At 47.4% G+C, this 24,258-nt stretch overlaps 1 protein-coding gene across 1 annotated transcript in view; it reads right to left on the bottom strand.

Moving 5' to 3' along the window:
- Window positions 1–24,258, bottom strand: part of NOL8 (nucleolar protein 8) — a 559,501-nt gene that overhangs the window by 47,313 nt on the left and 487,930 nt on the right. Inside the window, exon 15 of the mRNA XM_082265109.1 lies at window positions 20,563–20,645. Coding sequence (XP_082121235.1) covers window positions 20,563–20,645 — 83 coding nt within the window. The remainder of the gene's footprint in view (window positions 1–20,562; window positions 20,646–24,258) is intronic.

Genomic DNA, 24,258 nt, shown 5'->3' with positions numbered 1-24,258 from the left:
TTGCGTGATCCACTGGGGGTGGCACACACCACCTTTCATCAGTGGAAGGCGAGAAAGGATAATGCAGCTTGAACCTACTTGGTACAGCAAAAGGTTTGCGTAGATTGCGCCATTGTTCCTTAACAGCGCGCTGAAAATCATCATTGCAGGGAAAAACCTGCGGCGTCCTGCGTTTCCTCTGCGTCCCATAAGCCGCCAAGGCAGCGGGGGGACACACTTCATCCTGCAAATGCAGCGTTTGTTTTATGGAAGCAATCAATTCATCCATGATTGCAAGCTCTTCAGGCGAGCCAGGGGGAGAATTATCAACCCCTTCAACTTCAGCCTCCACCTCGGACCCCACTAGATCCAGGGAGGAGCGGGACCCCGATAAGGAGGCCCCCGCCATAACAGCCCCATCACCTTCACCCTCAGAATCAGAGGAAAGAGAAACTCTGGGTCTTTTAGTAGATTGAGCAGCCACCAGCATCTGCACCTGAGCAGCAAGGCCAGCCACAATAGTGGCTAAATCCCCCCCTGGGGGGGAAACAGCGGTCCCCTGGCTTTCCACCAAGGCGGTAGGAAATTTGCCCTCCTGAGAATCCATTGCCCCAATTACAAATGCCGGATAATAAAGGGTTAACTGCCCCTTTAACAAGCGCGGCGAGCGCAGCCCACCGCACCACACACAAGCACAATGAGACCCCCACAGGGACAATAAAACTGACACAGGCAATGGATAAGAAGGATATAACCTGAGGAGACCCTCGCCGCTGCTGCTGCCTCGATCGGTGTATCCTGGAGAAGAGGAAGTGATGCGGCCAGGGCGCTCTATTAAAGCCTATGGGAGGCTACAAGAAAATGGCCGCCATGCATGTAGAACATGCGGCCGGTGCGAGTGTAGGCAAAATGGCGCCGTTTGGCGCCGAAACCGCCGCTCACAGTACAGTAATGCACACGTCATCCATGTATAAAAAAACATGTTAGATCGCCGCAGCGATCGCTGTATAGTGCCCAAACATGTCACAAAACATGCCCCACAGCACACAGCTTCTCACACTGACAAGGCTGACACACACAGTGTCACACAGCTCCCCCCCCCTTGCAGCCCACAGCATGCAGCTGAGTGATAGGGAGACAAACAGTGTGAACAGAGGCAGGTTACACAGTCCCAGACTGACACCCCCCCAGACAGACAGGTCCCCACATAGATACACTTACCTCACAATGGAGTGGGGGACCCGCACAGGCGAACAAGCCGCTGCACATGAGGCAGGGAGAGTCGCATACAAGACGCACAGAATGGGGGGTTAAGAAACCGCACAGCGTCCAGTGAGGTAGCCACCTCACCAATCATCCCTGCACCGAACAGGGATGGGTCGTTCACTGTGCCAGGAGCGTTACCTGGCTGAACGCTCGATGGCAGGCTGGGAAGCCACTGACCCACGACCTGCGACCAGGGGGATCAGCCCGAGACCCAGCCCGCATGATCCTCTTCATCCGAAGAACTGAGTAATGCTGACAAAAAGAACAGCTAAGTAAAGGTAGAGAGAAAACTCAAACAAAAAATCAAAAAAGAAGAAAGAGTCTGGGGCACAAAGCCCCAGCACAGAGAGAGCCAGCCACTCCTGACAAGCTAGACATTGAAACTGAGATATGGTTGCAGGAAGTAGGAGGGTATTGACTGAGGGGACCACCCCTTGAGGGTGGGATATGTTAAAAGCTTTAATGTTAACATATTCTGTTGCCTAGCTACTCCTTCGGAGCAAAGTCTAATACCCCATATGTGACGAATATGAAGAGGCGGCGACTGTCGGAGGACGTAAGAGAAATTCAGTTTTCTCTTACGTCCTCCGACAGTCGCCGCCCACTCATACAGTCTTCACCAATGGGATGTCCCAAAGCAGTGTAGACATGAGGGGTAAGAAACGCAACCGTCAGAAAGGCAACGCAGTACCCACATCAGAGAAAGGAACCTTACATGAACAGAAAGGTAACCCTCTGGGTAACAAAAAAGCTCAACAGGAGCAACAACCCAGGAAAGCAAATAACCAAGGGGATAAAGAACCCCAACAGCCAGGGACCCAAAATAAAACCAGGGTCCCCTTACGGTACTGCCGCACAGAGAACTTTGCAGCCAAAGGAGGCATCAGCTGATGCCAGAACATCAATTTTGTAGAATTTGGAAAAAGTGTGCACTGACCAACAAGTCGCAGCCTTACACACCTGGTCCACCGATGCCTGAAGGCCCAGGACGCACTCACTGCTCTGGTAGAGTGCGCCTTGACAGGGAAGGGCGGCACCCGTTCCTTCAACGAATAGGCCTGTACAATTGTCTGTCTGATCCATTTTGAAATGGTCACCGCAGACGCAGCCATACCCTTCCGAGGTCCCTCAGGAAGGACAAAAAGAGAATCCAATTTCCGAAATGATTCAGTTGACGACAGGTAAACCCTGATCGCCCTGACAACATCCAAGGAATGCAAAGCAACCTCCTTAGGATGCTTAGGATTCGTGCAGAGCGAAGGTAAAACAATGTCCTCATTAAGGTGAAAATCAGAGACCACCTTTGGAAGAAAGGACTGGTTAGGTCGCAAGACCACCTTATCTTTATGAACCAACAGGTAAGGGGAGCGGAAAGACAAGGCCGCCAACTCCGACACTCTGCGTGCAGAGGTGATCGCCACTAGAAAGGCAACCTTTTTTGACAGCAGAGGCAATGAAATTTCCCTAATGTTTTCAAAGGGAGGACGTTGTAGCACGGACAGAACCAAGTTCAAGTCCTATGGAGGTAAAGGCGCCCTTCAATGAGGGGCCAAGTGACGCACACCTTGAATGAAGGTGCGAATCAAAGAGTTAGACGCCAAGGGGCGCTGGAAAAGGACAGTCAGTGCAGACAACTGGCCCTTAATTGTGGCCAACGCAAGGCACTGATCCACACCAGACTGTAGGAAAGCCAACACCCTCGCCACTGAGTAGGAATGAGGAGAGAAGCCCCTGGACTCACACCAGGCAAAATAAGCTTTCCATGTACGGTAATAAATCTTACCAGACGAGGCTTTCCTAGCCTTGAGCAAGGTAAGAATGACCTCTGAAGGAAGACCCCTGTCTCTCAGGACCTGGCTTTCAACATCCACGCCGTTAAAGCCAGCGACTGTAAAGCAGGATGGAAGATCGGTCCCTGAGACAGTAGATCATCTCGCATTGGGAGCCGCCATGGAGGCTCGACGGCCAGGTGAACGATGTCCGCGTACCAGGACCGGCGTGGCCAGTCTGGTGCCGCCAGAATCACCAATGTTGGTTCTGAGGCCAACCTGCGAAGGAACCTGGACAACAACTGAATCGGGGGAAAGGCATATATCAGATGATACTGATGCCAAGGCACCACCAGTGCATCCGAGACGTCTGCCAGAGGATCGCGCGTCCTTGCCACGAACCTTTTCACCTTGTTGTTTAGCCGGGAACAGATCCACATCCGGGGATCCCCATCTCGCACACAGCATCTGAAACACCCCAGGGTGCAGGGACCATTCCCCCTGGTCCAGGGTCTGGCGGCTCAGATAATCGGCCTGCCAATTCTCCACACCCGGAATGTGAATTGCCGAGATCGCCGGGACATGAGCCTCGGCCCAAGACAGGATTCCGGTCACTTCCTGGGCCGCTTGGGCACTCCTGGTGCCCCCTTGGTGGTTGATGTAAGCCACCGCAGTGGCATTGTCCGTCTGCACCCGTACAGGACGGCTCTGAAGACGATCCGACCATTGGAGCAGGCACAGCCTGATCGCTCTCAATTCCACAATATTTATCGGTAGGGAGGATTCCTCCTCCGACCAAGTGCCCTGGGCAGACAGGTAGCCCAGGATGCCACCCCAGCCCGACTGGCACTCAATCTTAACAGGAGATCGTCTAGATATCCCAAGACCGCAATGCCCTGTGCCCGTAACAGGCCCAGAACAAGAGCCAGCACTTTGGTAAACACCCTTGGAGCCGAAGCGAGACCGAAAGGCAACGCCACAAACTGATAGTGTTCCTCCGCGATAGCGAAACTGAGGTACCTCTGATGACCCTCGTATATGAGTATGTGTAAATACGCATCCTTCAGGTCGATAGAGGCCAGGAAATCTCCTGGACTCAGGGAGGCCACCACCGAGCGGAGCGATTCCATGCAGAATTTTTGAACACGCACAAAGCAGTTCAGAGCTTTCAAGTCCAGAATTGGACGCACTTTGCCCTCCTTTCTGGGTACAGTGAACAGATTCGAGTAAAACCCCCGAAATCTGTCCCGAGGTGGCACTGGGACGATTACCCCCTGGGCGAGCAGAGCCTGCACCGCCCGATGAAGATCGTGCAACCGATCTGGGGTCAAATGAAGATTTGAGGGAAAGAATCTGTCCGCTGGTCTTGAAAGGAATTCGATTTTGTAACCTGATTGAATGATTTCCTGAACCCACCTGTCCGGAATCCGGAGCATCCAAGGTTGGAGGAAACCGCGCCTGTTCTGCGCCTTGAAGGCACGAAAGGACCCCTGATTTGGTTTAAAGGAAGGGCCCCGCTTACCGCGGAAAAACTTACCCTTAGGATTCTGGGGCAGCAGAGTGCTCTTGCCCCTAGTGACCCCTTTAACCAATTCATCCAGGGATTCCCTAAAAAGTCGAGACCCCGCATAGGGGATGTCAGCCACCGTTTTTCTGGAAGTCTGGTCAGCTGACCAGCTTTTCAACAATATCAGGTGACGGTGAATCACTGCGACACTGGACAGGCGCGCAGCTAATAGGGCCTCATTTAAGGCCGCATCGCACAAATACATGACCCCTTGATAAATCTGGTCCACCATCTCCAAGGTAGTAGGGGGGGGGGCAGAATCAGCCACGAGGGTGCGTTTGTGCACCTTGGACCAATACGCCACAGCCTGAGCCACCATGACAGAGGCGAAAATAGGTTTCAGCATGGAACCCGCCACCATGTAGGAATGTCGGGCAAGAGATTCCAGCCTCCTATCCGTAGGATCCCTAAACACCGGAGAATCTTAGGTGGGTACCAGAGTAGCCTCGTTCAATATGGCCACAGTGTGATCCACCTAAGGAGTAACACACCAGCGCAAATCCGTAGGAGACGCAAAGGGGTAAAGGAGTTGAAACTTCTTAGGCACCACAAAGGTGCGTTTTAAATTACGCCATTGATCATTCACAGTAGCGTGAAACTCAGCGGGACAAGGAAAGACCTGCGCCGCCTTGCGGGTCCTGTGTGTATCAAAAGAGGACACAATGCCGGAGGATTGGGCTCATCCTCTAAATGTGTTTCCTTAATGGCAAGAATCAGCGCATCCATAGCTGCGTGGTCATCGGCCGTCCCAGGGGGGGAATAATCCACCCCTGCAACCTCCGCCTCCCCCTCAGACTGAGAAGAGCGAGACCCTTCAAGGGGCACGCTACCTACGGCAACCATGTCAGATTCAGAATCAGAAGGAAAAGAAAGCCTAGGCCTTTTTCTATTAGCTCGTTCAGTCATCAGAATATCCACTTTGGACACCAAAGACGCCACTGCAGCAGACAAAGTAGTCAGAGCAGAAGATTCAGTAGAACCTGAATCCCCCACTAAGGCTGGGGGAAATTTGCCGTCCTGAGATTCCATAATAAAAAAGTTTTTTGTTGTGGTACTGGCCCTTTAAGTGCGCTGTGGACCCCCGCAGCACACCGCTACAAGACTGTGACAAAACAGACCCCTAAGCAGGAATAAACTGATAGCAAGTATTTGCACAAAAAAAGGACAGCAGACAGACCCCCACAAAGTGTTACTACCGCAGCCGATCTCTTCTGAACAGAAGGAGGAAGTGATGTCACTGCAAGTGGCTGACTAGAGACTTCAGGCCAAGGAAAAATGGTTGCCTATAGAAAGTAATGGGAGGCTTCGTGAAAACGGCCGCCGACATGTGCTCGGAATGAACGTTTTGCCACACACAAGATGGCGCCAAAACACACCACATACAATGCTGTATAAGCGCCCACAGTGATGCCAGACATGCTGCCCACACCTAAAATGGCGGACCAGCGGTTTTTAACCCCGCATCGGTCACCACACATGTCTGTACCTCCCAAGCACCCTAAAGTGACACAGGAGATGGACCCCCACACAGCGCACAGGCTTTGAGAAAAACCCCCCCGCAGGGACCAGGAAACCCAAAAACGCACAGACATGAGGGGATAACACAGACACACAGGACTGCCAGCCCCAGACAGAGGCCCCAGACAGAATGTACTTACCTGTACTCAGTGGTGGGATTCAAAAATTTTAGTAACCAGTTCCGACTTTCCCAGCAGAATGACCAGCGTGCCCCCTTTCAATGCACAGTGACCAGCGTGCCCCCTTTCAATGCACAGTGACTAGCGTGCCCCCTTTCAATGCACAGTGACCAGCATGCCCTCTTTCAATTCACAGTGACCAGCGTGCCCCCTTTCAATGCAGAGAGACCAGCGTACCCCCTTTAAATGCACAGTGACCAGCATGCCCACTTTAAATGCACAGTGACCAGCGTGCCCCCCTTTCAATGCACAGTGACCAGCATGCCCCCCTTTCAATGCACAGTGACCAGCGCTGCGTGCCCCCCTTTCAATGCACAGTGACCAGCGTGCCCCCCTTTCAATGCAGAGAGACCAGCATGCCCCCTTTCAATGCACAGTGACCAGCATGCCCCCCTTTCAATGCACAGTGACCAGCGCTTCATCCCCCCTTTCAATGCAGAGAGACCAGCATGCCCCCTTTCAATGCACAGTGACCAGCATGCCCCCATTCAATGCACAGTGACCAGCATGCCCTCTTTCAATTCACAGTGACCAGCGTGCCCCCTTTCAATGCACAGTGACCAGCATGCCCTCTTTCAATTCACAGTGACCAGCGTGCCCCCTTTCAATGCAGAGAGACCAGCGTACCCCCTTTAAATGCACAGTGACCAGCATGCCCCCTTTAAATGCACAGTGACCAGCGTGCCCCCTTTAAATGCACAGTGACCAGCACAGTGACCAGCGCTGCGTGCCCCCCTTTCAATGCACAGTGACCAGCGTGCCCCCCTTTCAATGCAGAGAGACCAGCGTGCCCCCTTTCAATGCACAGTGACCACAGCATTGCCCCCAATAATTGCAGAGTGCCACAGCATTGCCCCCAATCATTGCAGAGTGCCAGCCACAGCATTGCCCCCAATCATTGCAGAGTGCCAGCCACAGCATTGCCCCCAATCATTGCAGAGTGCCAGCCACAGCATTGCCCCCAATCATTGCAGAGTGCCACAGCATTGCCCCCAATCATTGCAGAGTGCAACAGCATTGCCCCCAATGATTGCAGAGTGCCAGCCACAGCATTGCCCCCAATGATTGCAGAGTGCCAGCCACAGCATTGCCCCCAATGCCCACTGATTGCAGAGTGCCAGCCACAGCATTGCCCCCAATGATTGCAGAGTGCCAGCCACAGCATTGCCCCCAATGATTACAGAGTGCCAGCCACAGCATTGCCCCCAATGATTGCAGAGTGCCAGCCACAGCATTGCCCCCAATGATTGCAGAATGCCAGCAACAGCATTGCCCCCAATGCCCAATGATTGCAGAGTGCCAGCCACAGCATTGTCCCCAATGATTGCAGAGTGCCAGCCACAGCATTGCCCCCAATCATTGCAGAGTGCCAGCCACAGCATTGCCCCAATGATTGCAGAGTGCAAGCCACAGCATTGCCCCAATGATTGCAGAGTGCAAGCCACAGCATTGCCCCTAATGATTGCAGAGTGCCAGCCACAGCATTGCCCCTAATGATTGCAGAGTGCCAGCCACAGCATTGCCCCCAATGATTGCAGAGTGCCAGCCACAGCATTGCCCCCGATGATTGCAGAGTAAAAGCCACAGCATTGCCCCCAATGCTTGCATTGTGCCAGCCACAGCATTGCCCCCAATGATTGCAGAGTGCCAGCCACAGCATTGCCCCCAATGATTGCAGAGTGCCAGCCACAGCATTGCCCCCAATGATTGCAGAGTGCCAGCCACAGCATTGCCCCCCAATGATTGCAGAGTTCCAGCCACAGCATTGCCCCCAATGATTGCAGAGTGCCAGCCACAACATTGCCCCCAATGATTGCAGAGTGCAAGCCACAGCATTGCCCCCAATGATTGCAGAGTGCCAGCCACAGCATTGTCCCCAATGATTGCAGAGTGCCAGCCACAGCATTGCCCCCAATGATTGCAGAGTGCCAGCCACAGCATTGCCCCCAATGATTGCAGAGTGCCAGCCACAGCATTGCCCCCAATTATTGCAGAGTGCCAGCCATAGCATTGCCCCCAATGATTGCAGAGTGCCAGCCACAGCATTGCCCCCAATGATTGCAGAGTGCCAGCCACAGCATTGCCCCCAATGATTGCAGAGTGCCAGCCACAGCATTGCCCCTAATGATTGCAGAGTGCCAGCCACAGCATTGCCCCTAATGATTGCAGAGTGCCAGCCACAGGATTGCCCCCAATGATTGCAGAGTGCCAGCCACAGCATTGCCCCTAATGATTGCAGAGTGCCAGCCACAGCATTGCCCCCAATGATTGCAGAGTGCCAGCCACAGCATTGCCCCCAATGATTGCAGAGTGCCAGCGATCCCCCCACGAGACCCATGCACTTACCTCATGGACGGTCTCGCAGCTTCTCTTCAGTCCACGGCTCCCCGCGTCTCCGAGTCCTCAGTCCTCCCGCCTCCTCGTCCAATGGCACGGTGTTTGCCTTTCGGCCAATCAGGAAGTGGAAGGACCCGCTCCCTGATTGGCCAGGAGGATCCGTGTGACAATAGCGAATTCTCATTCACTATTGTCACAGAATGGGCGGGGCGCACTGCTCTGCTCCCCGGCCGCCACGTCTGCGGCTGCGTGGTCCGAGCGCGGGACATTTAATTGTACTGCACGTCCTTAGACGCGCAGAGGGAACAGCCGGTTCTGCAAACTTGCAGAAAGTTAGTAACCGGTTCTATGGAACCTGTGCGAACCGGCTGAATCCCACCACTGCCTGTACTCGATGGCGTGGGGTGCCTCTCATCGACGGAAACCGCCCACCCTCAGATGGCAGGAGTGCCGTCAGCCAAAAATGCAGGACGCTAACAGTGCACGGAGAACCGTGGGGAGACGTCCAGGCGAGGTAGCCACCTCGCAGGCTTGCATCCCTGAGGACAGGGATGGGTCGTTTGCGAGGCCAGGGCGAAAACATAGCCTGCTAAATGCTCGATGGCGGGCTGGGATTCCATCAGGCCCTCTGCCCTGGAAAACCAGGACGACCAGTCCGACTCCCAGCTCCGCAACGCCGTCATCATCTTGAAGAAGTGACTAACTAAAAGCTGAGAAATAAACAGCTAGTAATGTGAAGAAAAAAACACATTCCCTGAAATAAAATAATAAAGAAAAAAAAGAAGAAGGCTGAGACTGTAGCCCCAGCACAGGAAGAGCCTATCTCACTCCTAACTAGGCAGAAGACAAACTGAGTTGGGATGGCTGATAGCAGGGGGGTATTGGACCAGTGGGAAAGCCCCCATAGGTGTGTCTATGTAAATGCTTTGTTTTTAACAAGTCTTATGCCTAGCTTGCTAGCTAGCTTGCTCCTATGGATAAGAAGTCAATACCCATTGGTGAAGACTGCATGAGTGGGCGGAGACTGTCGGAGGACGTAAGAGAAATTGTGATTTTCTTTTAATTTTAACGATAAAGGTAAACAAATAGAGAGGGTGAATCTCCTTAATGGGAACACAGCAATAAAAACTGACGTGCACTAATCCCTCTCTCCCCTATCCAAAATTTAAAAAAAGTTTTACCTTTAGTTACACTTTAGAGTGATTGCAAACAATCACCTTGTAAAACAACCTATTCAGTGTAAAACAGAAATAAAAAGGCAAAACGTGTGCATATACTGTGTATAAAAACATTATAAATACCGGTTTTCCCCATTTTTATAGGTGATCACATTCCCTCTGTTCTCAGCTGCATAAGAGCTGGGGGAGGAGAAGCAACAGCACACTGATCTTCCAATGAATGGCTCTGCTGGGAAGGGGGGGGGGGGGGGCAGCATAGTTAGAGAACTGGCCATGTGTGTTCTCCTGCCTAGTGTGGTCAGTTCTTAAAAGGAAAGCAGAGGGAATGCCAGAAACACCAGGGTTTGAACACAAAGGAAACAATATAAAGAGGACAGGATACTTTTTCATATAAGTAAATGGTACAGCAGGCACATGTCAGGACTATAAAATATTAAGTTTATAGACTAAGTGCTGTAATTAACATGTGTTTTGCTGTGTATACAAGATCCCTCCTCTTGGCCTATCCCCATCTCTATGAGTAAGCTCTGTTGGGGGGGAACGTGTTTGAGGGACTGTCTCATGAGCGGGGACTGTTTTTGTGGTTCGTTCTAAATAACCAGGATTAACGTGACGCCATTGGATTGCGGCAGCCTGCTTTTTCTTCCTGTGTGTTAGGAAGGCAGACAGCTTTGTATATGGTTTGCACGTTGCGCTTGAGAAAAGTGAGGAAAGATTCGGCTTGGAGCAGAGGAGAAAATCATCACACACCTATATTACGAGAAGTAATAATAATCCGGAGGCCAGGGTATACACGTCCAGGGTCCTTTATCGCAGACATCAAGCTGAAGAGTTTGGGATGAAAGGCCAATTCTCCTTGATCCAGGTAGTGACAGCGGAGGTAATATACCTTTGTGTTGTCCATTCCTGGGATATGGACAGCCTAGTTTGCTGGACATTGGTCCTCTGTCCTAGAGACTATCTGGCTTGCTTTCCTTCAAGGCTGCATGATTCCTGGTGCCCCCTTGGGTATTGATGTGGGCCACAGCCATGTCATTGTCTTGACTGACTCCCGGATGGGTCTATGCTGAAGAGGGGTTCAGTGGTGCAGAGCCATTCTTATCGCTCTAAGCTCTGGGATTTTGAAGGGAAGCTTGGCTTCCTCTGATGACCTTCATGAACCATGAGGGACTAAATTCTCTGAAGCCTGAAAGACTGGCATCCGTCCATCTCACTTTCCAGTGGTAAGGCACAAACGACACCCTACTGATAAAAGCGGGCTGGAGATCCATCAAGCTATGGAATTCCTTACTTGTCTGGACAGGGGAATGAATAGATCGAAAGGAGCATGCTTGTTCCTCTGCAAGATGTTGTGTTGGAGTGGTCTCAAATAAGATTGGAAAAATGGGACAACCTCAAAAAGGAAGACCCCATGAGACCCAGAACTCTCAGAGAATCTCAAAGAGGGGTGTCTCCTGTGTCCCAACTATGAATTCTGTGAGAGTGCAGTTTTTTCTCTGAAAGGAAGACTAGGTAGCCCAAAGCATTAGGTGGGAGACTGCAGATAGCTGGAAGGTAGACAAGTCCTTCAGAAGGAGGTCGCCCAAATATCACGTGACCTGAATGCCCCAAGCTTTTAGAAGGACTTCAGGAAATGCAAGGAATCTGTCCTCTAGAGGTACTAGCACCACTACACCCTGGGACAAGAGATGATTCAGGGCATTCTGCAAATCTGACTGTTGTTGGGCGGATTTTAGAGAATAGTTTTGAACTCTATTTTGTACCTCTTTTGAAACCACCGATCGGATACCATAGGTATGGGATATCTGCGACCCAGAGATGGGCAAACTGACAGACATCCTTCCACCCTTAGAAGTTAGGAGGTTCCTTCATTGGCAGAGGACTTTAGGGAAGATGTGGGCTTTCTGGGCCAAGTCTTGAGCCGAAAGGAAGGGTTGAACTTTGGCTTAAAAGTTGAAGCCTGGGTAGTGTGAGGTGCTTTGCGTTTTGAGGTGGTGGAACCCCCTGAAGAATGGGAATTTGGAACTTTCCACTGGGGAAGAACCACCTATCTGTGACATCTTTGATGAATTTGTCAAGTGCCTCACCAAAGTGACATCCTCCTTCAAAGGGCATATGTGAAAGGCATCTTTTATAAAAAGCTTCAGCTGACCAGGCTTTGAGCCACACAATTCTGCACAAGTGAATGGAAATCAGAGCCACTATGGATATTTGTCTTGTAATCTGTTCTAGGGCATCACATAAAAGAGCAGGGCAGAAGGTAATTGATCTAACTGCTTAAAGTACGGTCCGGGAATACAGTAAAAAGTTGGTTGTTCATTGCCCTAGTCTAGTTAGCTGTGGTTTGGCAGAAAGAAATTGCAAAGGAGGTGGAGCTACAATTGCAAAGAGAACCTTTTAGAGTGTCTCAATTTTCTACTCAAAGGGGTATGCTGAAATGGAGATTTGAGTGGGACAATGCCAAGGCTTTTGCCCACAACAGAACTGAGCATACCAACATTGGCAAGCATATTGCAAAAAGCCATTACATCAAGTGCATAGGAGTTTGGGGGTGAGAATTCTTCTGTGGCCTCGAACACCACCTCTGGGTCCCTCTTTATTCACTTCTATGTCTGCCTATTATAGGGTAGTCATTTGGGGATCTTACTCCGGTAGAGACTATGGAGCTGGAGAAGGAGCCTGTTGCTTTTGAGCCCTGGACTGTATTAAAGCCATTAGTTGTCCGAAAAATTGTGACAGTCAAATTGTGGCTTTATTCAGTTAGGCCACTTAATGTCTGCCTACCATAGTGCTAGAGACAGGTGTTAAAATCAAGTCCTGCTCCAGTGCAAGGGCAATCTCGTTTCTGAGAGACTAGGTGTTGTGTAGGCCTTCGCCTGAGCTTTTTTTATGCATCCCTTTCACTTGGTTTCTGCATTTGCTATGGTTGGGGGTATCGCTCTGTGGGATATTATGTAGGTTGTGGTGCCTCAAGTCAGGTATGGGATTTTAAGGGCAGGAGTAAAGGAAGTATGCAGTAGTAAATAAGAATAAAATTTATTATACAGTGTATTTATATACAACAATGGAGTGAATATATGGGTAAAGTCCCATTGTGCGGGTGAAGAGGAAATATTAGTTGTGTTACATGTGATAAGTACGTGACTTGAAAATAATGTGGATGGTCCAGCTCTGCAGTTCCTCTTGTCAAAGGACAGGGATTGGTGCAAAGAGGGGACCTGATCGGTAATCCGACATGTTTCGGCCTATCATGGCCTTTATCAAGGATGTATCACCGATTCTAAGAATAATTGAAATAAATATAAATATCAGATCATGATATTATGGTGGTTCAAAAAGAACAAAACAATTAGCATAAAGTGTAGCTTAACATACATATTTTTTGTCCACTTCCTAGGGTATTGCCTCCCCACAGTTTCTCCAGGTGCTACAGGAACAATGTGCTGTGTTGGTGAGAAATTGATGAATTTAGAAAGGAAAATAAATATGGAGGAATTCTCATGAGATAATAATGATAATTACTTCTTGGGTAGCATATCTGGTCCCAGGGTCCAATGTGGTTAAGGTTTGGAGAACTCCCACATTGATAGCGATCGTCTGTAATTATAGATTATGTGGGCTTGTTTATAAGGCAGTAAAGTATGGGGTACATACTGATTTGTTGTAAGTACACAAACTTGGTGTGAATTTAAAAAGTTAGGTTTGGTTAAGGAGATATGGTGAGTCTCCTACCAAATCTAAACTTACATTTGGTTGGGTTCCTGTATGGTATGACAACCGTTGCAGGATCGTTGGTGTGGTCCGTTTGGAAAGGATTCCTGTGTGAGATAACAGCCGTTGTCTGCAAGGTCTGGTTCCTCCCTGGGTTCGGGAGAGACTGAAGCATTTGCAGTGTTCCCCGGCCTTTTAAGGGCAGTCACGCATGCGCAGTCGTGCGTTGTGTGATGCCGATAGGCGGAGTCCGTGATACGGTATGAGGTGCGCCTGCGTGGAGCTGGAGCCGCATCCCTTGTAACCGTGCGGACGTGCCTTCGTGGCCGCCGACACGGAGTAGAAGCCGAGATCCCTGATAGGGATAAAGGAAGGTAGAGAGACCCCCCCATCGGTTTCAGATGCCCCGATCCCGAAGGATTCGGGGCTTACCGTGCCGGGAGCTCCTGGAAGTTGGGGGATGGAGGCAAAAAGAAGCTGGACAATCTGTATTAATATATAATAAACATGAATATGCGGTGGTGCACTGTGCAACAGTGTCATCACCTATATATGTAAATAATACAGTTGCAGTATTGTATCATTAATCAGGACGTTTAAGAAAAACAATTGCAGCAATATAATAAGAAGAAAGGTCTGTGAGGGTGTGGATGGGTCGGGGGGAGAATATGGTCGGTTTTACCAGTTAAAAGGTGCTGGATAAAGTGGCCCAATGATGTTGTATGGGAATCAAAAGGTCTTTGTGAACCAGAGTGGAGTCGGGAGTGCGAGGTTGTATGAATATTGGAAAGGGTCAGTTGGACTGTATATATACTCTTAAAAGTTCAAGGACCGATTCTGTGTCCCGGTGAAGAGTTTAGTCTTTTTTCCCAGATGAAAAGCCTTGTAGAAAGGGACGGAAGCTTTGTGCTTCATTTAACCCAGGCGGGATGGTAGCTTTGAGTCGCGAAATCCATCGCATTTCCAGTTGTAGTAAGGTTTTATTCCAATCACCCCCTCGTAACGGGATGTGGATCCTGTCCAGGGCCATGAATTTGATTTTAGGCATTTTGTAGTTGTGGTAATCTCTTACGTGTCTACCTAGTGGGACATAGAAGTTGCCAACATGCATGGTCTGAAGATGTTGATTTACTCGTTTGCCAAACTCCTGTCGGGTTTTCCCTATATAGAAAGACCCGCATTCGCAGGTCATCGTGTACACTATTCCCCTGGTCTTGCAGTTGCAAAAATGTTTTGGGTGAAATGGGTCACCATTAGGTAAAATAGTATTAATCGTTTGGCAGATAACATAACATTGGGCACAGGACCCGCAAGGGAACGTGCCTTTTGTTTTGCAGGGGTCTTTTTTGGATCCTTCTTTAAATTCGCTTTTTACCAGTTGTTGTTGTAAAGAGCCAGCTTTTCTGAAAGTGATGGGTGGATGTTGTGGTAAGAGTTTAGAGGTACTGGGTTCTTCCAGAAGGATGGACCAGTTTTTTGTAAGGATATTCCTGATTTGCTGGTGTTCGTTAGTGAATCTAATAATTATTCCGGTCTCTGGTTCAGTTTGAGTTGGTTTTTTGTTTTTAAAGAGCAGTGTTTCTCTTTCTTTTTGATTGGCACGATTGAAGGCCTTGCGTAGTGACGTTTTAGTGTAGATGTACAACATCTTTACCTTTGGCGGCAACTACTACATCCAAACATGTGGGGTAGCAATGGGAACCAGCTGTGCCCCATCCTATGCTAACATCTATCTAGGCTTATGGGAGCAAGAATTTTTATCAAACGAGGAAAACACCATCTACACTGACAAAATCCTTATATGGCAAAGATATATTGACGATATATTGATTATATGGAACGGACCGGAATACATGATAAAAGAACTATTAACCAGGATGAACCAGAATGAACACAATATGTTCTTCACGATGACCTACAACAAACAACAAGTATCTTTCCTCGACACCTTAATATATAAAGATACTATGGGCAAAATCTCTACCACACTGTACAGAAAGGATACAGCAGGCAACTCGATTCTCCATGCCTCGAGCTTTCACCCACAACCTCTAATCAACTCAATACCCTATAGCCAATACCTAAGGCTAAAGAGGAATTGTACAGATCCAGCAAAATTCCAATTAGAAGCCAATGCACTAACTACTCGACTATCACAGAGAGGCTACACTAAAACGTCACTACGCAAGGCCTTCAATCGTGCCAATCAAAAAGACAGAGAAACACTGCTCTTTAAAAACAAAAAACCAACTCAAACTGAACCAGAGACCCGAATAATTATTAGATTCACTAACGAACACCAGCAAATCAGGAATATCCTTACAAAAAACTGGTCCATCCTTCTGGAAGAACCCAGTACCTCTAAACTCTTACCACAACATCCACCCATCACTTTCAGAAAAGCTGGCTCTTTACAACAACAACTGGTAAAAAGCGAATTTAAAGAAGGATCCAAAAAAGACCCCTGCAAAACAAAAGGCACGTTCCCTTGCGGGTCCTGTGCCCAATGTTATGTTATCTGCCAAACGATTAATACTATTTTACCTAATGGTGACCCATTTCACCCAAAACATTTTTGCAACTGCAAGACCAGGGGAATAGTGTACATGATGACCTGCGAATGCGGGTCTTTCTATATAGGGAAAACCCGACAGGAGTTTGGCAAACGAGTAAATCAACATCTTCAGACCATGCATGTTGGCAACTTCTATGTCCCACTAGGTAGACACGTAAGAGATTACCACAACTACAAAATGCCTAAAATCAAATTCATGGCCCTGGACAGGATCCACATCCCGTTACGAGGGGGTGATTGGAATAAAACCTTACTACAACTGGAAATGCGATGGATTTCGCGACTCAAAGCTACCATCCCGCCTGGGTTAAATGAAGCACAAAGCTTCCGTCCCTTTCTACAAGGCTTTTCATCTGGGAAAAAAGACTAAACTCTTCACCGGGACACAGAATCTGTCCTTGAACTTTTAAGAGTATATGTACAGTCCAACTGACCCTTTCCAATATTCATACAACCTCGCACTCCCGACTCCACTCTGGTTCACAAAGACCTTTTGATTCCCATACAACATCATTGGGCCACTTTATCCAGCACCTTTTAACTGGTAAAACCGACCATATTCTCCCCCCGACCCATCCACACCCTCTCACAGACCTTTCTTCTTATTATATTACTGCAATTGTTTTTCTTAAACGTCCTGATTAATGATACAATACTGCAACTGTATTATTTACATATATAGGTGATGACACTGTTGCACAGTGCACCACCGCATATTCATGTTTATTATATATTAATACAGATTGACCAGCTTCTTTTTGCCTCCATCCCCCAACTTCCAGGAGCTCCCGGCACGGTAAGCCCCGAATCCTTCGGGATCGGGGCATCTGAAACCGATGGGGGGGTCTCTCTACCTTCCTTTATCCCTATCAGGGATCTCGGCTTCTACTCCGTGTCGGCGGCCACGAAGGCACGTCCGCACGGTTACAAGGGATGCGGCTCCAGCTCCACGCAGGCGCACCTCATACCGTATCACGGACTCCGCCTATCGGCATCACACAACGCACGACTGCGCATGCGTGACTGCCCTTAAAAGGCCGGGGAACACTGCAAATGCTTCAGTCTCTCCCGAACCCAGGGAGGAACCAGACCTTGCAGACAACGGCTGTTATCTCACACAGGAATCCTTTCCAAATGGACCACACCAACGATCCTGCAACGGTTGTCATACCATACAGGAACCCAACCAAATGTAAGTTTAGATTTGGTAGGAGACTCACCATATCTCCTTAACCAAACCTAACTTTTTAAATTCACACCAAGTTTGTGTACTTACAACAAATCAGTATGTACCCCATACTTTACTGCCTTATAAACAAGCCCACATAATCTATAATTACAGACGATCGCTATCAATGTGGGAGTTCTCCAAACCTTAACCACATTGGACCCTGGGACCAGATATGCTACCCAAGAAGTAATTATCATTATTATCTCATGAGAATTCCTCCATATTTATTTTCCTTTCTAAATTCATCAATTTCTCACCAACACAGCACATTGTTCCTGTAGCACCTGGAGAAACTGTGGGGAGGCAATACCCTAGGAAGTGGACAAAAAATATGTATGTTAAGCTACACTTTATGCTAATTGTTTTGTTCTTTTTGAACCACCATAATATCATGATCTGATATTTATATTTATTTCAATTATTCTTAGAATCGGTGATACATCCTTGATAAAGGCCATGATAGGCCGAAACATGTCGGATTACCGATCAGGTCCCCTCTTTGCACCAATCCCTGTCCTTTGACAAGAGGAACTGCAGAGCTGGACCATCCACATTATTTTCAAGTCACGTACTTATCACATGTAACACAACTAATATTTCCTCTTCACCCGCACAATAGGACTTTACCCATATATTCACTCCATTGTTGTATATAAATACACTGTATAATAAATTTTATTCTTATTTACTACTGCATACTTCCTTTACTCCTGCCCTTAAAATCCCATACCTGACTTGAGGCACCACAACCTACATAATATTCTCTCGGGATGGTGGCAGAAATGACTACATAACTTTCCTATATAAGATCCAAAACTCACCTCTTTCTTCGCTCTGTGGGATACTCATGGACTAGGATGCACAAATAGGGTAAGTATATCCAAGAAGGGGTATGAAGCAACCCGTGTGCAGATCATGCTGCAACAAAGTCCTCATGGGAAAAAGGGCAGGAGGAAGTGGTAGTAAAATGTGCATTCTGTGGTGTGATGCAAGACATGGCCATCCATCTGAGACTAAGCTCTGAGTGGTTGAATTTTAGCACCAAGACTGAAAAGTTTGAAAATTCCAAAACACAGTCCCAGTTTACTGGTCATTTTTGCATATGAACACATATTATTAAGTATTGTGGGGGTACAGTAGCAGTCAGAGATACAGGGTGACCTTGTTTTGGCTGTCCACATGGCTGGTCCCTCCATAGGGTCCAGGATCCACCCGCCACAGTGCGCATACAGTACCTCTGGAGGTCTCTTCAGGGTTTGGGTTCCATATGTATAGCAGCCTGCAGCCAAGTACACAAAGTGCCAAGGTGAGTGCCCACGCTTGCCTCACCTCAGATCTGTTTCCAATGCATGAAGGAACATTACAGGCCATTCATGATGATTTCCAAAGTTCTACCTTGGCTGCACCAATTTGCATGCACTGATAACCAAAATATATGGAGTGGCGCTAAATCTATTATAATGTGTAACAAAAAATAGAGTGCACAAAAGTACATGAGAAATTCATATACATATAAACAATGAGATAAAAACAAATAGTAAATGCCACTCAAAGTAACCACAATATCCAAAAAATGTGAATATCAAAACAAAATGAAGAATTTATACTGAATACAGCTCAAAGGTGACCACAATGTGTGGAATAACAAAAGTCCAGTGCAAAAAAAACTTGAATGTCATATTAATAAAGCATAATTCTTAGGGAGATTGATAGATAAATGCTTTAGAATCCAGTGCTAAAACAACAAAAAAAACAAACACTCTTGTAGCCCAGTGCTCTATCTGAAATGATAAACCCACTTCACCAATAAATGCAATGACCGTTAACCTTACTTTCTAAAGTAACAGGCATTGGATAAAACATTGGTCTCCATAAGGTTTCTGTCACTCTATCAGGATGGAGATCGAACAGCTGGCACATGGAATAATAACAATACTACCAATCATGGTGTAGTATAAACAGCTGGGTTTATTAACAAAACTTAGAGACTTACAGTTTAAAAGCGCCGCATCCAGCAAAGACTGAGTGTCCAAGGGGTCACACACAAGCTGAACACTAGGGAATCCGAACTTCCAGTTTCGGCCGTGACCAGAAGGGACAACACCCGGCTCCTCCCGACACGTTGTGTCACTGACATGTGACTTTATCAAGGGTTTATTTTGTTTTGATATTCACGTTTTTTTGGATATTGTGGTTATTTTGAGTGACATTTACGATTTGTTTTATCTCATTGTTTATATGTATATGAATTTCTTATGTACATTTGTGCACCCTATTTTGTTACACACATTATAATAGATTTAGCGACAGTCCATATATTTTGGTTTTCACTGACTATGTATGTGGTGAAATGGCAGCTTTATCCACTGAACACTAGTTATGTTCACTGTTTAGAAACATTTTCTTGATTAATCTTTATTTTTAGTTTAGTTTTTATTTAATTCATATTCCTTTAAACACAGAGTAACGCACAAGTTATTTACCTTATTTTATAATCTGCATGCAATGCTTCTACTGCTGTATTAGAAGACAATGAAGAGTTGAATAAAGAATCCATAGGATAAAAAACTAGTTAGGCTAGGAGTGATTTCTCCCTAAGGGAAAAGTGGTCCATAACCTTTGGACAAAAAACTGAGGACTCGTGGATTAGTGTAGGATTATAGGGAGACACCAAGGGGGTATGTCCACAGACTGCCAGTGTCCAATTACTTGAAAGTGCAAGCTTATAATTCAGGGCAGCCTTGCAAGCTAGATGCAGCAACACGGCTGTGGCTAAAATAGGTAATTTAAGACCTAGATAGGCTGCGAAAATTTCCCACATTCACACAAATTAACAAATGATTATGTGATGTATAGAAACTGTATTAGGGAAAACAAATTAACACACGTGATTCCCCTTTGAAAGGCCTATGATTTGTCTGCAAAGTAGACACACAATTCCTAGAACTTCCAACAGCATTAAGTCCATTATCATATTTCATGTAGCCTGGAGCTTATTGAAAAACAAATATTTAGGACTCTCAGTTACTGGTGTCCAATATCCTATCCAAGCCCTTTTTGATGCTTTTCAAAAAGAGCTGCCTATCCAGAGACGTTGCACGCTTTATCGATCAGGCGCAGCAAGCATTTTTAAACAATGTCTATATTCAGCATCTTCTACCTACCTACACCTTTCAGAAAGTATGTATACTTTTGCAAGAACAGAATGTTTTTAAAAATGAGCTGGAATTTCTCATTGTAGTAAGATGTTACCTCTAGGAGGATGTCTTTTTTCTGTGCCCAGACTTCTGCCTCTTGCTCTGTATTGGATGACCGGAAGAACATTGTTGGACCAGCTATAATAGAGATGTGTTGAATATTAGATTACGTCTCATTTCATTTGTTTTCAGCAAATTGAAAAAGTTCCAGTTGTCTATGCAATACATTAACAATAAAATAAATGTGCCTTTTTAAAGGCACAACAGACAATTTGCAATTTTTGGTAAAAAAAAAAAAAAAAAAAAAAAAAAAAAAAGAGAATAATATTATTAAAAGTAGCTAATCCTATTTGAAAACCCATAAAAAGAAGAGGTCTCATTAACTTTCTCGTTTTACATCAGCATACAACTCTATTTTAAGCCTCCATCAACTGTCTAGCTACCACATCACAAAATGGTTACGTTTATTATTGAGTAAATAAAGTGTTAAGAGCTTGTTCAGATGCTGGTTCCACAGTGACATAGGGCAGGTTTGACTCAACACATACAGTATCTCACAAAAGTGAGTACACCCCTCACATTTTTTTACGATTTTTTTTCATGTGACAACACTGAAGAAATGACACTTTGCTCCAATGTAAAGTAGTGAGTGTACAGCTTGTATAACAGTGTAAATTTGCTGTCCCCTCAAAAAAACTCAACACACAGCCATTGAGGTCTAAAACGCTCGCAACAAAAGTGAGTACACCCCTAATTGAAGTGTAATGGAACATTGAGGCCTACATATGGGACTACACTTTTACCATAGATTTTTTTTTTTATCGCAAGTATTACTTTTTTTTTTTTTTTTTCACAATCAAGTTTATTGAGATTGGGTCCATATTGTCAATATTTTATGTGGCCACCATTATTTTCCATCACAGCCTTAACACTCTTGAGCATGGAGTTCACCAGAGCTTCACAGGTTGCCACTGAAGTCCTATTCCACTCCTCCATGACGACATTACAGAGTTGGTGGATGTTCGAGACTTTGCGCTCCTCCACCTTCCATTTGAGGATGCCCCACAGATGCTCAATAGGGTTTAGGTCTGGAGACATGCTTGGCCAGTTCATCACCTTTACCCTCAGTTTCTTTAGCAAGGCAGTGGTCGTCTTGGAGGTGTGTTTGGGGTTGTTATGTTGAAATACTGCCCTGCAGCCCAGTCTCCGAAGGGAGGGGGATCATGCTCTGCTTCAGTATGTCACAGTACATGTTGGCATTCATGGTTCCCTCAATGAACTGTACCTCCACAGTACCGACAGCACTCATGCAGCCCCAGACCATGACACTCCCATCACCATGCTTGACTGTAGGCAAGACACACTTGTCTTTGTGCTCCTCACCTGGTTGCCACCACACACGCTTGACACCATCTGAACCAAATAATTTTATCTTGGTCTCATCAGACCACAGGATATGGTTCCAGTAATCCATGTCCTTAGTCTGCTTGTCTTTAGCAAACTGTTTGCGGGCTTTCTTGTGCATCTTAAGAAGAGGCTTTCTTCTGAAATGACAGCCATGCAGACCAATTTGATGCAATGTGCGGCGTATGGTCGGAGCACTGACAGACTGAGCCCCCACCCCTTCAACCTCTGCAGCAATGCTTGCAACACTTGCTGCAGCTGCTGAATGGGGATTAAACCCAGAGCTGTGCATCCTTCCAGCAGGTGGTGCTGCTCTGCAGGTGGAAAGATGCGGGGAGATTAGTGTCAGCTGAGCATGTGTGAGGAGTGAGGGAGCTGCAGACTGTGACCCCCCAAGACAGAGAGGCTGGGGGCCCAGGGGACCAAGAGCGGAGACGCCGTAAATTGGGAGGAGTGGGAGAGACTGAGTGTCACCCCACTGAGCTGGCTGACTGACAGAGGAGCCGAGGCGGGACTGGGAGGTGACAGAGGCTGACCAAAGAGGTGGCGGGTGAGTGTATCTACATACTGGAGGGGGAGCGTGTGTGTGACACGAGCAGAGCAGGGATGGGGGAGAGGGAGGAAACAGGCAAGTCCTACAGGGACAGTACAGGGGAGGCACAACTGATAACATACACGGACTGTGACAGGCTGACAGAGTGTAGTGGGGGCACTGGGTGAGGAGGGTGTAGCATGAGTAACTGAATATGAAATTAGTTAGTATCTATGCGCCAAACGAGAAATAAAGGACGGAGGAGGGAAATGTAGATGTATGGATGGAGCACGAGAGGTACGCAGCTAGTTCAGTAGTGTCCCCACATACAGTACAATGTAAATATAATGGTTCAATGGTTCACCCAATATAAGGGGGTTTTACGCTGGTTCGATTTTTTATATTTACATGAGTAACTGAGTACTGCTGAGTACTGTGGAGTAACTGAGTACTGCTGAGGTGCGGAGTACTTGAGTAGTGTGAATACCTGAGTAAGGGAATATCTGAGTACTGGGAGTACCTGAGTGGAGTAACTGTGTGTGACTGAGAAATTAGAGTCCGGAAGCTAGTAAACAGTTAATTGGACAGAGTCAAATTCCCAATCCCAATTAGATTAGTGGGTACGATGCCCAGCAGGTGTTGAGATGCAACTCGGTACATCTTGTGGCATGTATGCGTTCCTCGATAATGCGATCAAGGGCCAATCCAGCTGCACAAAATGTAAGCACATTGCTTCCCTGGAAGCTCAGGTCCTGAATCTAGGGAAACTGGCAACATTGAGAACAATCTCCATACTTAAAGAGAGCTGGGAACGTACCCGGAAGGTGCCAGCGCAGAGGCGGGCTGAGACACAAGGGTGCAGGCATCAGATCAGAGTAGTTTGGTGACAGTTAGGAAGGGGCTGGAACATCCCATCAAATACGCCGTTGAGTGATGTTGAGAAAACCAGTCAGGGACCAGCATTGCTGGAGCAGAGCGACGCCCTAGCTGCCAGGGGAAGAACTCAACTACAGTGAGGGTGGGAGTGAGGCTAAGGGTAAGAAAAGACAGGATTTGGTGGTAGAGGACTCAATTATTATAAAGACAGAGGGCAATCTGTCAAAAAGGCTGTAAGCGCCGAACAGTTTGTTGCTGACCATGCGCTCGGGTTCGGCACATCACGGATCTGGTGGACAGATTGTTGGGTGGGGCTGAGGACTCGGCTGACATGGTTCACGTGGGTACCAATGACAAAGTTATAGGAAGGTGAGTCCTAAAAAACGATTTCAGGGACTTAAGAGCTAAATTAAGGGAGTAGGACCTCCAAGGTAGTATTCTCAGAAATATTACTTGTAACTTGAGCTATGCCAGAGAGGCAGCGGCAGATTAGGGAAGTTAAAGTGGCTAAGATGCTGGTGAAGTAAGGAGTGGTTCGGGTTCCTGGAGAACTGGGCCTCCTTCTCAGCTGGCTACCGGCTCTTTAGTAGGGATGGACTGCACCTAAATGGGGAGGGTGCAGCTGTACTGGGAGAGAAGATGGCCAAAAAGTTAGATGGGCTTTTAAACACTTGCATACCAGGCAGACTCTATGGTGTACCTCCGCCACCGGGGGGATTCCTTCTCCGGCTTGCTGATCGCACGGGCAAGCCAGTAGAAGCATCGTAGGGTGGTGGGGGGGGGGGTATTTTACCTCCCCCTGCCTGTAAGAATGATCAAGCGGCTGAACAGCCGCTATGATTGGTCTTACGGTGCAGGGAATTGACAGATAAAAAAAATTATATCTGAATGATGCCTGCAGCCAGGCATCATTCAGATATCCCCGCTTAAAGCCCAGGA

The sequence above is a fragment of the Pelophylax lessonae genome (assembly GCF_965119305.1).
Source record: "Pelophylax lessonae genome assembly, chromosome: 8".
NCBI lineage: Eukaryota > Metazoa > Chordata > Amphibia > Anura > Ranidae > Pelophylax > Pelophylax lessonae.
This window is presented reverse-complemented; position numbering and strand designations above follow the sequence as displayed.